The following is a 19105-nucleotide window of genomic DNA, read 5'->3' on the forward strand; positions in this document are numbered from 1 at the left end:
CATACGGTGATCTTAGTAATTTACACCCTCTTTTCTTCCTCTTACAATAATAATAGTGACTCAGAATGATGGGGTTAAAAAAAGGCCTCAGAGGCCATCAAATATAAATCCTGCATTTTAGAAATGAGGAAAATGAAGCCCAAAGAGGTCAAGTGACTTTCTATGGTCAGAGAGTCCACAGTTAGATCCCTTACATACTGAATAACTGTTCTATCTCATTTTCCAGCACTCCTGGATCACTTCCTTTTCACCATTATAAGCAAATACTTTCTCCATATTCACTGACACAGACTGTCTACTAAGACTCAGTCACCAGGAAGAAGCACTAGGGCTACAAGAATAAACTAGCCCACTTGTAGGGAGCTTCCAGGACAGCAGGGCAGACTATACATAAAATGACATTAGTACAACGCACTACTGCAATGTAGCGCTACAACAGAATGCAGCATAATGCGCTATGACAAACAACATGAGGAAACAATTTTATCTAGGCTAGAACAGGGGAAAGGCTGTAAAGAGAAAAACACACAGCCAAATTTCAGAAACTGGAATTTTTACAATGACTGGTTTTGAAAATGTTTATTTTTGTAAGATCAGAGTTCACTAGGCTACTTTACTTACATCTGGATAAACGGAAAGAAACCTATGGCTGTTCTCTACATAGCGTTTATTTTTTAAAGTTACTGTCGGTAACAGAAAGGTTGCACTTTGAGATACACAGTCATTGGAATCACGTACCTTGACAAAAGCTCCCCGATGTCCTCAAGCTCTCCGATGGCCTGCAGTCTGCTGAGCGTAGGGTAGAGGGAATACACAGACTCAAGGCTGCCCTTACACAGCTCCTCCACTTCTTTAACCCTAGTGGCAGACAAGACAAGACGCTGAAAACTAAGAAGAGGTTTGCAGGAAGATAGAAGTTCAAGTTTACTGTTAAGGAGTTCTCATCATAGGCCTTGGTGTTGATCTAATAATATTAATATTTATCAGCATCAGCAAAAGGCAGTGGAAACAAAGTAAATCTTGGAACTGCACATCCCTGGATCCAAGTCCCAGTTATGCCAGTAACAGCTGTGTAACTCTGGGCACATTACTAGATGCCTCTGAACCGAAGTTTTTTCACTTCTAGAATTATTTTGAAGATTAGAGGATACACATGGGAAAAGCCTAACAAAGTGGCTCCATATGATAAGCACTTAAATGGTAGCAAGCATTATTTCTGTAATAAAATACAGGATTTACTAGGTCACAACTACTGTTAAACAAAAAATGTGTTACATTTGTTTAGCCTGTAACAGTTCATTTCTTTCTTGTTCATTATCTCATCTGTGCCTCATAAGAAGCATTCATCATTTTATAAAAAGAACACTAAGAGAGAGAAACACCATATAACTACTAGAAAAGACAGGATTAAAATTCTCAATATACTGATCCAGGAAGAGAACCAAGGAGTGGGACACAACAAGACTTTCTTTAGGGTTTAGCACAAATAGTTGATCAGAGGGCTTTCCTAAAAGGAATCTTACTAAATTTTAAAGGAAAAAATATATTTAAACGACATAAAGAAAGAAATACTACATGAGAAAAAAATAAAGTTTATGTAAGTACCTAACATATGAACATGTTCTTACCTCTAAAAGAAAGAAAACAAAAGGTAACATTGGTACTGTACCTAAAAACATGTTTGTGCTTTATATATACATATATATATCTGTATATTTGACAATTGTGCATTAAAGAATTCTCTCATACAAATATATATATATATTTGACAAGAATATATATATATATTCTCTCATACAAAACATTTAAAACATGAAGAATACTTGATTTCAAGATATAGAAAACAACTGTTAAGACAGGCACACTCATAACTCTTACAAAAACATGCTGGCAGTGAATAAAAGGCATTTGAGCACTCATTTCCCAAATACGTAAAAGCTATGAAATTGTTAACTGTTGAATTTTTCCTCCTGCTTTGGCACTGTTTCGAGTCTCAGCACCGATTAGCATGAATCACGAGTTACACAGGAAATACTTTTTTAAGGGAGAAGAGGGGAAGAGGGAATGACAAGGAAACAACCTAACCACAGCCTTTGGGTCCTTATACCTTCACCAGTGCCAATCTTTGTGTTGAAATTATTCGTCAAATATTCAGAAAAGAAGCCATGACATTAAATGTTAAGATACAGTAACTCTCTCTTTTTAAAATACCTGGCATACTTGAGACTTTCATAAAAAGTGGAGAATTCTCTGTCTCTTAGAGCCTGTAGAGCATTGTACAATGATTCGTGGTAACTGGTTCCTTCTATCCCTTTGCTGTGAGATAAATAAAAAAATTTAAGAAAAAAATACGATTAAAAACAGAGAATCCTAAGATATGTGTGTATATAAACAGCTTCACCAAAAGGCAGAATTTTAAACTAAAATTAAGATATCTCCAATTTTAAAACTGCATTTCTAGAAAGTTTGGTAAGAATTACAAAGAATTTTGTGGATCATTTAAATCCTCCAAGCAGAAAAACAGTAAATATCTCAGATACTTTTCCTGAATCTAAATATGCTATATTCTCATTTATTTATTTATTTGATGAACACCTACTATGTGCCGAACACTAGGTACCAGGTTCTAGACACAGGGAATCCATTAGTGGGCAAGTCAGATCAGGTCCCATTCTCATGGAGCTTATGTTCTGGTTTGGAGAAGATGGACAATAAATAATAAAAAAATATCAGATAGTGACCAAGGGCATGCAGAAAAGTAGAACAGGGTAACAAAACAGGATGACTGGGTGACTAGTTTAGAATGGATGGTCAAAAAAGGCTCTCTAAATATGTCACGTTATTAAACTACAGTCTGAACGACAAGTAGCCACCTTCAAGTTAACAAGGGAAAAAAGAAGATACATTTACGACTTCCAGGTTCAAACAATTTGTCCAGATGGAAAACCATGGAGAAGGCCTATGTGGCTGAAACACAGTAAGCAAGGGGAAAAGCAGCACACACAGATTTACAGACGCCAGTGGGAGAGTGGGAATCAGCTTGCAGAGTAAAATGTTTTTAAAATAGGACAGCCTATCTCTAATTTTACCACAGCCTAAAAGACAATCTGAAATCTGAAAGACAATCTAACTTACGAAAATTTTCTCCTATGAAAGTGATTATACATACGATTAATATGATTTAATTTTTTATATCATCAGAAGAATTTCTGCATAAATACACAATCTTTTATTCAATTAGGTGCTTGGCTCTTCACTCAGAACACATGGTGACCTTACATGTAGGTAATAAACGGTATCTTCCTGCACTAGTGATTCAGCAGTGTTTTTTCATAAAGAAAATATTTCATAAATAAAGATGAACAGTCTTTTGTGTACCATCCAGCCAATAAAAGTACCATCTGACTAACTAAATGTTTGCAGAAGGGAGTGGGAAGGGAGAAGCCTGTATTTCTCTTTAGATTTATAAACAGTACATGAGAAGATTCTCATGAGAAAATAATTTTATATTTCTATTTTCAAAAATATCTTGATGGTGGAGGTGAAGGTGCCCTAATAGAAGAAGGGAGTGAAGTTCAAGACTAGGCACGCTGACAGCTTACTGCTATCTTATTTAAGATTTAGGCATATCCAGAGTTTATAGCACCTACAAAACATAAAAACACAACTCCCACCACGTTAATAGAGCAAGATAAAAAAAAACAGTTTATTGTTCATAACCAGTGAAAGGGCGATAAAAAAAATCTGAATTCCTCTTACTTGACAGAAACACAGTGGTCCCACTGCATGCCCCTCCATGCTGCTTGGTAATGCAGTTCCTGTAGCTCAGCACACCACTCTTTATTTTCATGATCTAATCGTTTTAAATAGACGGAAAGAATATGGCAGAGTCCCAAATTCTGCAAGGCCTGAGCAGGAGTTTAATTAAAAAAAAAGGAAGTGGTTGAAAGTAACAGGTAAGTAGGGAAAGAAAAAAACAGCAATCAAACAGAAAAAGTAACTTTAAAAATTCTGGTAGTTGACAATATCACTTAAAATCTCAAAGTGTTGTTTCTCTGTTCCTCTCAATACACAAAGATGGAGCCCAAAGGGCTCTTATATTTGATGAAAGAATGGCTAAACCAGTAACAGAGATGATAATTTCTGGGACAAACTCTAGTGAAAACTGTATGAGAAACACTCTACATGAGATTTGCCACACAAAGGACTTAATTCACTACCTGGCACATTGTACACAGTCAAGAAATGTCTTCCATTGTTAGCTAAGAAGACTATGATCAGCAAATCTACATTATCTGTCAGGTCAGTGATCTGTCCAATTTACCTGTCTACCTCTGAACTTTTATCCCAGTACCTCAATAACAAATAATCTTCAGTCTTATCTCTAAAGTTATCTGGTTGTGTGAATATTCCACTGACATAATGAAAGAATCTGAGCACCACACTAGCAGAGCTTTATCAAAGCAGAAGAAAAGTACCTGAATTATTCCTGCCTGGCGAGTTGATGAGGGGATTGCTGTCTCAAGGTCATATGTTACCAGGGCTTTCTCCCACATCGCTTCATGTTCATATGTTCGTAGTCTATAAGAAAAGATTGTTAAAATGCTTTTGAGTTCTACATGCAGGTGACTTCCTCGTAAAGAATTTCTATAATTCTTTCACCTCCTTGGTTAGATTTATTCCCAGATATTTTATTACTTTGAGTGCTATTTTAAAGGGGATTGTTTCTTTACTTTCTTTTTCTGTTGATTTATCATTAGTGTAAAGAAATGCAACTGATTTTTGAACGTTAATTTTGTAACCTGCTACCTTGCTGAATTCTTCAATCAGCTCTAGTAGCTTTTGTGTGGACCTTTTAGGGTTTTCTAAATATAGTAACATGTCGTCAGCATATAATGACACTTTTACCTCTTCTTTGCCAATTTGGATCCCTTTTCTTTCTTTCTCTTGCCTAGCATTATCTAGGAAAAAGCAACTTACCTAGTAAGGGGTTGTAACATTTTCCCTCCACCACAGCCATAAAGACTATCTGGCTCTCCTATACTTCTGTAGATTTCTAAGAGCAGATCCTAAAAACACGGAAACAACAAAAATTGGAGGGGAGAAATATCAGTTTATCAATTTAGCAAATCTGAAATTACATCATCACCAACATGTAACTCCCAACTCTAAACATTATGTTATAAAAGAAAAGTATGCTATAAAAATAAAAGTATAATAACATTGAAATATACATTAAAGATATAGATCAGCAACAAAACAAATTTATAACAGAATGACTGTGGACTACCTGACAAGAATTGCTAACAATTTATTGAATTACATAAGAAATAAATCCCAACCTACCAGGCTTTTAACACATGTAAAAATAATCATAAAACAAAAGCAAACAACCCTATCAGCAGCTAAAATATGGGAAAATAAAGCTCTGCAAAGTCTGACTCTTGAAAATTGAATTTGGTAAAAATAAGAGCCATAGGTTTTCTTTCAAAGGAAATTCAAAATTGCATTATGTTATGATTGGTAAAATGTGATATGGATAAAGAAGTGGTCTGATGACTCAAAGTTTTGTTATAAAATTTACTTGGGAAAGAATTAATTCTGTTTAAAACAATCTCAGTAAAATAAAAATGGAAACAGAAAACAAGAAAATAGAAAGAGTTAAATTGCACTGCACAGAAAAACTGATAGAGCAATTGAATTGTCTTAATGGTGCTTGCTCTAGGAAATATTTTCTAAACACAAATTGACACCAGCACAACTCTATTATTCTAATCAAACTGTTCCTATTCATAAACACGAATCAAGCCCTCAGCGTTGGAACATTCGGTCCTGAAGCGTAGCACAGCTCCTGGTGCACAGGAGATTCTCCAAAAACTCAAGTCACAGAGGGTAAGACTATAAGGAAGCAAAAAAGGGAAGGAGAAAAACCAGGAGAATGGGATCAAAGAGGCAGACAGAACATATTTCAAACAAAGCATGCCTGATGGGTTTAAGTGTTGATGAAACATTAAGGAAGAAGCTGAACGGAGGTGACCACTAGACTCAGCAACGTTAAGTTCATGGGTGGCAATAGCAGGTGCTACTTCTGTGGAGGGTGGAGACGGAGAGGAAATGGAGACAGCAAATACAGACAACTCTTGCACAGGGTTTGGCTGTGATGGGAAGGGAGGACCTTAATGAGAACATAGGGGGCAGGGAAATGGTTTTGCGTTCATTTAAAGGGGAATGTTTTTAATACGAAAAGTTTTACAATGTTTGGATCTGTTGAGAGGGAGCACAGCACAGTAAAAAATAAAAGTTTCTGAGAAAGAGTTGATGAAAAACAAAGTCCAGAAAGAAGGACAGAAGGAGAAACTGTTGCTCTGCTTTAACAAGAGGAAAGATTACAACAGAAGCAGATGCAGGGAGATGTTTGTGACTGACAGTGGGAGGTGGTGGGACTTCCTCTCTGTGATCCCTAATTTGGCCAAGAAGCAAGAGGCACACTGAAACCGAAAGTACAGGAGAGGAGAGGAGAGGAGAGGAGAGGAGAGGAGAGGAGAGAAGAGAAGAGAAGAGAAGAGAAGAGAAGGGAAGAGAAGGGAAGGGAAGGGAAGGGAAGGGAAGGGAAGGGAAGGGAAGGGAAGGGAAGGGAAGGGAAGGGAAGGGAAGGGAAGGGAAGAGAAGGGAAGAGGTTTAAGCAAAGTGAAGAAATTGAAACTGTCATTTTAGTGGAATAAGCTTTCCAAAGAAATTCAGTAAGAATACGTCAATTTAAGCATAGACTTTAAAAAATTTACAGAAAAAGCAATCTGCCCTGAGATGCGACATACAGTAAACAAAATAGAGAAATGAATATATGATTATAAATGTTAAGTCCTATAAAGAAAATGAACACAGTACCGTAGCAGAAAACATATGGTATAAATTCACCCTAAGAGATAGGTGGTTTTAATTTCATCTTGCAGATAAAGGAACTCAAAGTTGGAAAGGTTAAGTAATCTCTGCAGAGATTATACATCTAAGCGGCTTAGGAAGGATTAGAACTCAAGTCTGTCTACTCCAAGGCCTAAGCTTCAAGACCATTAATTTACATATATGACACTCAGCAAAAAGTAACTTCAGTTTTGAAAATCAAATTACAAATCAAATCTATATTGTCTTTGTAACAAAATAATAATCTAAAGTATAAAACAAATATTACCATCAATAATAGGGTCTAAATATTTACCTGTAAACTTATTCCAGTTTCTTCTTTACTTTTTTCACTCAAACTGGAAATAGTTGTACTTTGGCTTCCTTCTTCAAATGTAAGATTTCTGTGGGTCACAAAAGCAACCTCTTTTCATGGGAATATACTACTTTAAAAGCTTATCAAAAGATACTGTAGACTTTGACAAAAAAAACTAACAAAGGTCACAAAATATAATGAACCATTTATACTTGAAAACAATATGATTTAGGCCTAGAATAGAAAAGGAATTTGTGAATTAATTCTCTGAATAAGAATTACGTCTTAATGACAGTCTCATTTATGGGAACGCTATATGCCAAAAAAGGCTTATTTATAGAGACAGGCCTGTTTAAAAACAGAACAGATGCCCCCAAGTTCAATTCCTGTATGTTGCCAGTGGTTTTGCTTGATGTTTAAACTCATGAATAATCACCAGCCCACAAATTAAGACCACACTTGAGACACCACTTAACACCTGATAAACTGGCAAAAATTAAGAAGTCTCATAATATTAAGTGTTGAGAAGGAAGTGGATCAGTAGGATCCAAGGTAATAAAATTAAGAAGTGACAGAATTAGAACTCAGATGTAACTACATCAAGGCCTTAGCTTTACACATACCATCTACACATACAATACTCAGTCCTATAAGCAGTTTCAATTCTATAGTAATGCCAGCTGTACAGTGCTTATGATGATGATAATCCAACGTATAAAATAAATACTGTCATAAGGGACAGTGCCTCTATTATTTACCTATAAACTTATTTCAGTTTCTTTACTTTTTTTACTCAAACTAGAAATAATGATACTTCGACTCCCTTCTCAAAGTGTAAGGCTTCCTACTGACCCACTTCTTCATGAACTACATCTGTGAGTTGGCATAATCGCTTGAGAAAACAATGTGGCACGATCTTCTAAGGTTGAAAATTTGCATACTCTGCAACCCAGTAATTCTGCACCTAGGTATGTATCATTAACAGGGGAATGGTAAAAGAATTGTGGCATATTGTCCCACTGATACACTATGTGGCAGCAACAATGAATTACAGCAAAATACAAACAACATAGATAAATCTTACCCAAAAAAGTGAGTGAAAAAACAACTTAAGAAAAGTTCATATATGGTTTCTTATAAAGCTAAAAAATAAGCAAACTAAACTATATTTATGGGTACCTACTCACATGATAACTGTATCATCCAAGCGAATGATCAACACAAAACATAACACAACTTTTACCTCTCAGAGGAGCAGAGGGATGGGACACAGGAGACCACTGACTGATAAAATGGCGCTGACAACATTCTGTTTTGGTTTATAACCTTTATATATAAATATTACATATCTTCTCCTTATTGGTAAGTCATACAGAAGAAAAGGTAGTTTTTACAGGAGAAATTTTGAAAGTAGGAATGATAGTGTTACGAGCTATGATTTTGAATCTTAGGCTGTCACTCATCCAAGCAAAAGACAGAGCTGCCAGGCCTGCTGCCAGGCATTGCCACAGGTGCCAGGAGCACTACCATAGCTGAGGGTGTGGACCAGCACCTGTTGTCTAATCCTGCTTGAAGGAGTTTTGACTTCCTTTTAAAAAATTTATGGATGCTAATTTTGAAAGCTCATATATTCTCAGGAGCAAGTTTGCAAATAAAATAAACGTTATATGTATTCCTGAATACCTAGCATAAGGCATTTTGCTATTAAATAACTTGAACAGGAAACCTAAGACAGAAATTCATTTTTTTGATCTGACACTGTTAGTTAACTGTAGATATGTAATTTGCTTTTATACTTTTCCTGATTACTTTAGATTTACAGAAATCCCAGTTCACCTAACTGAGTCACTGAAGAAAATTAGCATTCTCTACCTTCTCTATACACTTCATGTCTATCTGCCCTCCCTTCCCAGCAGGGACCTGAAAAAAAAAATCAAAACCAGACTTTTAGAGTTCCAGTCAAGATGCCGGAGTAACAGGACCACAAGCTCGGCTCTCCTCACAACTATAACAAAACTACAACTGATTTCTAAACAACCACTGAAAAAAAGACTAGGTGGAACCTAACAAAAAAGATCTTTTTCAACTGGAAACATAGAGGGAACCTCAGCAGGACGGTAGGAGGGACGTGCTCGTGATATAATTGGGCTCCATATCCTCCAGGTGGGCGACCCACAAGCTGAAGATTTATTAAGTCACAGAGGCCCTCCCACAGGAGTGAGAGCTCTGAGCCCCACGTCAGGCTTCTCAGCCCAGATTCTGGCATTGGGAGGAGGAGGAGACCCCAAGACATCTGGTTTTGAAGCCCAGTGGGGCTTAGCTTCAGGAGCCCCATGGGACTAGGGGAAACAGAGAACTTCATTCTCTTGGGAAGCATACACAGAATTTTGTTTGCACCGGGTCCAAGGGGACAGATAATGACTTCATAGGAGCCTGGGCCAGACCTGCTTGCTGGTTTTGGAAGGTCTCCTGGGGAGCAGGGGACAGCTGTGGCTCACCTTGGGGACATAAAAGCAAATGGGGGACATCTGGGAGTATTCATCTACATGAGCTTTCCTGGAGGCTGACATCTTGATTGGATCATTAGCACCAAGACCTAGCCCCACCCAACAGACTGTAAGGAAGCCTCAGGCCAAACAACATACAGGGTGGGAACACAGCCTCACTCATCAGCAGACTTCCTGAACCACAGAGGCCTCTAGATCCAGCCCTACCCACCAGAGGTCCAGGACCAAGCTTCACCCAGCAATAGGCACGCACTGGCTCCTCCTGCCAGGAAGCCTGCATAAGCCTCTAGTCCAGCCTCATCCACCAGGGGCAGATAATAGAAATAAGAAAACAACAATCCCAGAGCCCATGGAAGGAATCCACAAGCACATAGAAAGACAGACGATATGAGGTGGCAAAGGAATATCTCCCAGGCCAAGGCACAAGATAAAATCCCAGAAGAGATAAGTGATGAGGAGATAGGCAATTTATCTGAGAAAGAGATTAAAATGATGATGGTGAAGATATTCAGAGAACTCAAGAGGAGTACAGATACACAGAGCAAAGTTTTTAGCAAAGAGTAGGAAAATATAAAGAATACTCAAACAGATTTGAAAAATAAAATCACTGAAATCAGTAACACATTAGAAGGAACCAAAAATAGATTAAATAAGGCAGAAGAATGGATCAATGAACTAAAAGACAGATTAGTGGAAATCACTGCTGCAGAACAGAGAAAAGAATGAAAAGAAATGAGGATAGTTTAAGAGAACTCTGGGACAATATGAAGCACACTAATGTTCGCATTATAGGGGTCCCAGAAAGAGAAGAGAGAGGGAACGGACCTGAGAAATTTTTTGGAGAGATAACAGCCGAAAACTTCCCCAACTTGGGAAAGGAAATAGTCACCTAAGTCCAGGAAGCACAAACAGTTCCACACAGGATCAGCCCAAAGAGGAACACACCAAGGCACATAGTAACCAAATTGACAGAAATTAAGGATAAGGAGAAAATATTAAAATCAGCAAGAGAAAAGCAACAAATAACATACAAGGGAACTCCCATAAGATTATCAGTTGATTTTTCAGCAGAAATTCTACAGGCCAGAAGGGTGTGGCGCAATATATTTAAAGTGATGAAAGGGAAACACTTACAACCAAGAATACTCTATCCAGCAAGGCTCTCGTTCAGATTTGATGGAGAAAGCAAAAGCTTCACAGATTAACAAAAGCTAAAAGATTTCAGCACCACCAAACCAGCTTTACAGCAAATGTTAAAGGAACTTCTCTAGTAATCAAACCATAAGAAAAGAGAACAAAAAGAAGACAGAGGGAAAAATAGACCTACAAAAGATTGCTTTGGTAGTTCGGGGTCTTTTATGGTTCGATACAAATTTTGGAATTGTTTGTTCTAGTTCTGTGAGGAATGTCACCAGTATTTTGACAGAAGTTGCTTTGGATCTGCAGATTGCTTCAGGCAGTACGGCCATTTTGATAATGTTGATTCTTCCAATCCAAGAGCACAAGATATCTTTCCATTTATTTGTATCATCTTCAATTTCCTTTGTCAATGCTTTACAGTTTAAGTTTATTTCTAGGTATTTTGTTGTTTTTGATGCAATGGAAATGCTTATGCCAGTTATAAAATTCTTGTTTTTGAAGTGAAAAAAAAAATGAATGAAGGGCTGCAAATGGCAAAATATCCTTCTTTTTTATGGGTGAGTTGTATTCCATTACCTATGCATGCTGCATCCTTCCTTATCCATTCACCTCTTGATGTGCACTTAGGATGCTTCCGTATCTTGGCAATTAAAAATAATGTTGCTATTAAGAGTAGGATGTATGTTTCTTTTTGAATTACTTCTTATTTTGTGATTGGTTTTATTTCTTTGATAACTATGTACGTTTAAAAAGCTAATGCTCTAAACGTTCTTAGAAACAATAAACATACATATATGTAAAATTTTAAAAATATGTGCAACATATTGTGTATATGTATTTATATACAATATATTGTATATGTACAGATTGTAACAATTCTATCTAATAAAACTGAAAAAGCAAAAAAAAAATTCAACATTCGTTTATGATAAAAACTCCAGAAAGTTGGCACAGATGGAACGACTTCAATATAATAAAGGCCTATATGACAAACCCACAGCTAACATCATACTTAATTTGGAAAAGCTGAGAGCATTTCCTCTAAGATCAGGAACAAGACAAGGATACCCATTTTTGCCCTTTTATTCAACATAGTTTTGGAAGTCCTAGCCATAGCAATAAGAGAAGAAAAAGAAATAAGGGGAATCCAAATTGGAAAAGAGGTAAAATGGTCACTGCTCACAGATGACATGATATTATACATAGAAAACCCTAAAGAAGCGACCAGAAAACTACTGGAACTCATCAGTGAATTTGGTAAAGTTGCAGGATACAAAATTAATATACAAAAATCAGTTGCATTTCTATACACTAACAATGGAATAGCAGGAAAAGAAATTAAGGAAACAACACCATTGCACCAAAAAGAATAAAATACTTCGGAATAAACCTACCCAAAGAGACAAAGGACCTGTACTCTGAAAACTGTAAGACACTGATGAAAGAATATGAAGACGACATAAACAGATGGAAAGATATACCATGTTCTTGGATTGGAAGAATCAATACTGTTAAAACTGTCATACTGCCCAAGGCAATAGACAAATTCAATGCAATTCATACTGCCCAAGGCAATAGACAAATTCAAATTACCAATGACATTTTTCAGAGCTGGAACAAAAAATGTTAAATTTGTATGGAAACATGAAAGACCTCAAATAGCCAAAACAGTCTTCAAAAAGGAAAACAGAGCTGGAGGAATCATGCTCCCTCACTTCAGACTATACTACAAAGCTACAGTAATCAAAACAGTACGGTACAGGCACATAAACAGAATATGATCAATGGAACAAAATAGAAAGTCCAGAAATAAACCCACGCATTTATGGTCAATTAATCTATGACAAAGGAGGCAAGAATATATATACTACAGAGAAAAGACAGTCTCTTCAACAAGTGGTGCTCAGAAAACTGCACAGCTCCATGTAAAACAATGAAATTAGAACATTCTCTAACACCATATACAAAAATAAACTCAAAATGGACTAAAGATCTAAATGTAAGACCAGATACTATAAAACTCCTAGAGGAAAACAGGCACAATACTCTTGGACATCAATCACAGCAATATTTTTTTCAAACCAGCTCCTAGAATAATGGAAATAAAGGCAAAAATAAACAAATGGGACCTAATTAAACTTAAAAGTTTTTACACAGCTAAGGATACCATCAACAAAATGAACACACAACCTAAAGAACGGGAGAAAATATTTGCAAATGATAGAACCGACAGGGGATTAATTTCCAAAATACACAAACAGCTCATATACCTTAATATTAAAAAAAAAATTCAGTCAAAAAATGGGCAGAAGATCTAAATGGACATTTCTCCAAAGAAGACATCCAGATGGCCAATAAGCACATGAAAAGATGCTCAACATCACTAATTGTTAAGAGAAATACAAATCAAAACTACAATGAAATATCACCTTACACCAGTCAGAATGGCCCTCATTGAAAAATCCACAAATGTTACATGTTGGAGAGGATGTGGAAAAAAAGAAACCCTCCTACACTGTTGGTGGAAGTGTAAATCGGTGCAGCTACTATGGAGGACAGTATGGAGATTCCTCAAAAAACTAAGAATAGACTTATCATATTATCCAGTAATCCCACTCCTAGACATATATTGGGAGGAAAATGTAATTCAAAAAGACACATACCCCAATGTTCACAGCAACACTGTTTACAATAGCAAAGACTTGGAAACAACCCAAATGTCCATCAACAGATGACTGGATAAAGATGTGGTATACATAAAAGATGGAACACTATTCAGTCATAAAAAAAAAAAAAACTAATGCTACCTGCAGCAACATGGATGGACTTGGAGATTGTCATTCTAAGTTAAGTTAGTCAGAGAAAGAAAAATACCATATGATACCTCTTTTATGTGTAATCTAAAAAAAAAAAGGACACAAATGAACTTATCTACAAAACAGAAACAGACTCACAGACATAGAGAACAAACTTATGGTTATACAGGGGTAAAGGGAATGGGAAGTAATATATAGGGAATTCAAAATTTGCAATACTTGAGGAGTGATGGAAATGTTAGCTATCTTGATTGTGGTAGTGGCTTCATTGGTGTATACATCTATCAAAATTCATCAAAATATACATCTGAAATATGTGTAGCTGTATAATTTACTGTACAGGAATCATACTACAATAAAGGTGTTTAAAAAAGTAGAAAAAATTTGCATTTACCTGATGGCTAATGACGTTTAACATCATTTTACGTGACTATTAGCTATTTGTTTGTTCTTCATTTGTTTGTTAACTGTCTCTTCAGATATATTTATCATTAAAAAAAAGAAAAGGAAAGAAAAGACAATACACAGACAGGGGTAACATTTTTGCCAATTATATATCTGATATGGGGCTTCTATCTAGAGTATACAAAGAATTGCCACAGTTCAATAATATAAAGACAAATAACCCAACTTAAAATGGGTAAAGGATCTGAAAAGACATTTGTCCAAAGAAGATGTAAAAATTACCAAAAATACTTGAAAAGATGCTCAATAACATTAGCCATCAGGGAAATGCAAATCAAAACCACAATGACACCACTTCATAGCCACTAGGATGGCTAGACTGAAAAAGTCAGGTAACAAATACTGTGAGAATGTGGAGAAACTGGAGTCCTCATACATTACTAGTGGGAAGGTAAAATGCTAGTTCTGAAAACAGTCCAGCAGTTCCTCAACAGAATAAATATAGACTTACAGTGTGATATAGAAATTTCTCTCCTAAGCGGGAAGGAAGGGTCTAGCTCAAGTCATTAAGCACATGCTTAGCATGCATGAGGTCCTGGGTTCAATCCCCAGTACCTTCTCTAAAAATAAATAAATAAACCTATTTAACTACCTCCTCTACCCTAAATAAATAAATAAATTCTTCACCTAGAAATACAGAAGTAAAAGCATACATCCACCCAGTGACTTGTACCTGAATGTTCACAGCAGTATTACACATAATGACCCCAAAGCAGACACAACTCAAATACTCATCAATTGATCAAGGAATAAAATGCAGCATAAAAGAAAAACAAAACAAAATAAAAAATCAAAAACAAACAAACAAAAAACCCAGACTTTCAATGCAAACAGCAAGCCCCATTTGTCAAGCACTTTTCCCTAAAGTTAAATAAAATAAAATCTAAGCACTCTTGCTTTTAAACAAGCAATTCTGCAGCCACATTCTATATAATCACCTACCTCCAAATTAAAAGTGCTTTTATAAGAGCTCAGCTATTCACTCCTGGTTAGTAGGAAATTGTATTCTACAGAACCAAGATTAAAATCCCTACTACTAAGTCTGCAGGCCTCTTGTCAAATTTTAAGACTAAGAGTAGGCAAAAATCGACTTCTTACTCATTTCATACTTAAAGGACAACACACTTGTCTTCGTACAAAGTTTAAGTGATCATGAATCTATCAATTACATATTATACACATGATCTACATGTTGCAGATTTTTAATTGTTTTCAATTGAAAAGTAGAAATGAAAACAAACCAGACAATTCAGAAATCAGTCCAAGTCTACTAAGTTAAATATATTTGAACTAGGATCTGAATTCTGATTCCTGGATTCCTGCAGTCCAAAAACCATACTGCTTCCAGCTTAATGATAATCCAAAGTAGAAATTATAAGTAGCAAGAATAAGAAATGGATCAACATAATATAGTTTTGCTATTTCAATTTTCTAAAATGAGTAATTTTGTGGAAGGAAAGTGGGGCTAACTATAAACATAAACACTAAGCTATTTCAAATGAATAGATTTGAGGAGGGCAATAAACTATTTTTTACTCTTCAACTTTCTTGGCTGTTTTTTGTTTTTCACTGGTATCTAGGATTATACTTGTCAGACTTGTATGAGAATTCTAACTCAGAGGAAAAGCAAATTCAAGCAGCAGAAATACAGGAGATAACAAAGTAACAAAAGTGATTTAGTCACAGAAAGAAATCAGATACATTACTTCTAGTCAATAAGTAAAACGGATTTTGAATAAACTGAGGGAATAGTGATAAACTTAATTTAACTGAATTTAGGGAATCACTTAACCATTTGAAAAAATTTACTAATCACTTAAGTTCCCATTGCTAGTTACTGTGGGGAATACAGAGAAAATTAAGTATGATCTCTGTCCTCCAGGAGCTGCTATCTGTATAATTTTTATAATTCTTAAATAATAAACATCTATTTCAGAGAAAAATTATTTATTTCTTTTTAAAAATTTATTATCATTGCTCTTTAAAAGATGGAAAACATCTAGAATATCTTTTAAATGGGAGAGTGGGAGTAAAACAAATATTTAACATACACACTTAATGAAACCATGTCAACAACAATTTTACAAACTAAAACTTGCAAATGCCATTACCTTCTCTCTTGATCATCCATGTTCTTTTTATCTGCATAGATTTCTGCATAAAGCAATGTTGTAAAGTGAGCAGCACAAGACTGAGCTACCTTGGCAACCTCTAGGTAATTCAACTCCAGCCAGAAAGCATCTTCAAAAACTGTTCCTGAGGAAGGTCTAAAGAAAAATGTTAAATGAAGTCATGCCCATGTCTTTAACTTCAATATCAAAAGCATGTTGATACAGAATACAATGGTAGTAAGCACTAGTTAAAGAAATTACATTCAAATAACCAAAAACCACGTATCCCCAATATATAGCTATAAACAACTAAGATAACTAAGACCTCTGTCACTTTTTGGATCGCTCTTTGACCCAGCCAGCTCTGTCTCACACTTTGAGAGCCTCTGTGACATAAACCAGAAAACATGTGATAATAACCCACATCTCTTTGCTTACAATTTCAGAGAAGAACTCAAGCAAAAACCAGAAAAAAGTGGGTAACAAGGAGAGGTACAGACTATAGCTGGTACTTCGCGGGCTAGCAGGCTACTGAATGCTGATTTTCACAATGTTGAACTTCTCATGTGTGTGCTCACCAGACGTGACATTATCCTTTTACGATACAGCTTGGTAAGGAGAATAAGTATCATCAAATAAGGTACAGTTAAAAAAAATCTCTTAGAAAAAGATCCCCTTAGAAAATCTGATGAAAGCTATGGACCATCATCCCATACATATTTGGGGTTCAATACCTACCCTCCACCGAGGGATCCACAGACAGTGGCTAATAGGCTACACAGAACAACTAATAACACATACACAAATCTTTTCAAAAGGCCAACTTAATGAAAATATTGTTTCTTCTAAGACACAGTTATGTATCTTTCCTATTGCTGTTAATTTTCTCCTTTGTTAACTGCCTAGGTTGAGTTATTTAACAAAAGTCTTCCACTGTGATAACGGAGGAAAATAATATCACAGATACTACCTTTTTCAAAATTAACATTATAGAGACGTGACAAGGTGTGGTTAAGAGCACTGCAGCTAGGCTCACACCCACCTGGGTCACCTATGACAAGCTGTATGAATTTTGGCAACTTAAGTTCTTAAGCCTCAGTTTCCTCATCTGTAAGACCTGGAAAGTAATATACACCTCACAGAATAGTTGCAATGAATAAATAATGCTTATAAAGCTGATGAATAAAGTGTCTATGACAGAGCCAACACTAAATTGTAGCTGTTCTGAGGAACTTGAGCCTTTATTCAATGCCCCACTCACATTCTCTCAAGGAATCTTCTTTAAGGTCTTACTCAGAATTAAAACTTAATATTGAGAAAATTTATTTTCTCCAAGGCCAACCAATGTCAATACCATTCTAGCCCAATGTTAAACATGAAATGGATGATTCAGAGGTGAACTGCCCCCCAACACTGAGAAAAGAGATACTTCCAGCTCTAGTTAAAGTTACAGTTTTAGTTAAAGCTTCTTATGGGCATTCTCACAAGAGGATTTGGTACAAAACAGTCTGGTGAATCAGGAACTTTTTAACCAGAAACAAAGACCAAAGGCCAAATACTTCTTTTTCTAAGAGTCGATGTAATGGTATGAGGTGGATTACAGAGGAGTTTATTTTTAATATGAAAATGCATTTAGGTTAAACAATTTTTCATTTTTCTCCCATTCTCTCCCATTCTTTATCAACCCACTGCCATGACCACCATACAAACTCATGAGAAATCAATGCCTACTGACTCTAGTTAAAGGTTTGCTACATCATTTCTTCAAAGCTCTGGTCAACCCTGGAGCAGTACAGATCAGACCACTCTTGCTAGGAATTCCTAAACTCACTGTTAAAAATCTCGAGAGAAATAATAGGAACAAAAATACTGTATTATAAATCAATTTATCAGAATCAAGAAAATAAAGTATTATTACCATACAGAACCACAGATACTGAGGACTATGGTACACAGTAAAGAAACTTGTTTTATAATAAAGATACACAAAGGAGCTTTTTTACATAATTCTGGCTACTTCTGAGACAGAAGTAAAGCAAAAAGTTAAAAGAGGAGTAATGCAACTAAAAGTAACCTAGAAAATCACTTATTCCTTTACAATTATTTGGTAGATGAAATAAACTAAAACTCTAGAAGACTGAATGATTTAGCAAAGATAATACTGTTACTAGTACAGTTGGGACTAGAATTCAGAATTCCTACAATATTCAATATCTTGTAATAACCTATAATGGAAGACAATCTTAAAAATACATGTATGTAACTGAATCACTCTGCTGTACACCTGAAACACAATATTATAAATCAACTATACTTTAATTAAAAAAAAAAAAGAATTCAGAGTTCTTGACATTGATTTCACCAAAGTGCCGCCCTGAATGGATTACACACAAGGAGCTACAAGCATCACACACATTACATACATCACATTACGCACCCGGCAGTAGCGTTCCCTCCAATGATCATGCTAAAATTCAGCCCGCAGTAACAAGTTAGACTTCTCAACCCCCAAACTCTAAAACCAATATTCATATTACCTCTTTTGTCTCCTCAAGTAGTCCACAACAGCAAGCATTGTTCTCTGTGATTTTTTGTCCAAACAGCATCGGAAAAAGTGCTCGGACTCTGATAAATAAAGACAATTCCTCTCAGTCCCAGGCAGACTTGTTTAAGCACTTTCCTCCTTTTGTCTGTGTGTCTGTCTTCTACACTATAAGGTTCTGGCAGAAAACTGGTTCTTAATAACTATGAATCGATAAATGGATGTTAATGGCATTTCTTTTTCTTTTAAAAGGAAATATTGTGCTTTATAAAACTGAGAATTTAATTGTAACTTATATTTTATTTCTGAAG

The 19105-nt window shown here is 35.8% G+C and overlaps 1 protein-coding gene across 1 annotated transcript in view; it reads right to left on the reverse strand.

Annotated features, from left to right (window-relative positions):
* LOC102528486 (serine-protein kinase ATM) overlaps positions 1 to 19105 on the reverse strand; it is a 102016-nt gene that overhangs the window by 36372 nt on the left and 46539 nt on the right. The window contains exons 33-40 of the mRNA XM_072953819.1: positions 18790 to 18877; positions 16253 to 16408; positions 7214 to 7301; positions 4981 to 5069; positions 4479 to 4581; positions 3760 to 3908; positions 2212 to 2316; positions 739 to 858 (exon numbers count right to left, since the gene is read on the reverse strand). Coding sequence (XP_072809920.1) covers positions 739 to 858; positions 2212 to 2316; positions 3760 to 3908; positions 4479 to 4581; positions 4981 to 5069; positions 7214 to 7301; positions 16253 to 16408; positions 18790 to 18877 — 898 coding nt within the window. The remainder of the gene's footprint in view (positions 1 to 738; positions 859 to 2211; positions 2317 to 3759; positions 3909 to 4478; positions 4582 to 4980; positions 5070 to 7213; positions 7302 to 16252; positions 16409 to 18789; positions 18878 to 19105) is intronic.

Source organism: Vicugna pacos, chromosome 33 (genome assembly GCF_048564905.1).
Source record: "Vicugna pacos chromosome 33, VicPac4, whole genome shotgun sequence".
NCBI classification, from domain to species: domain Eukaryota; kingdom Metazoa; phylum Chordata; class Mammalia; order Artiodactyla; family Camelidae; genus Vicugna; species Vicugna pacos.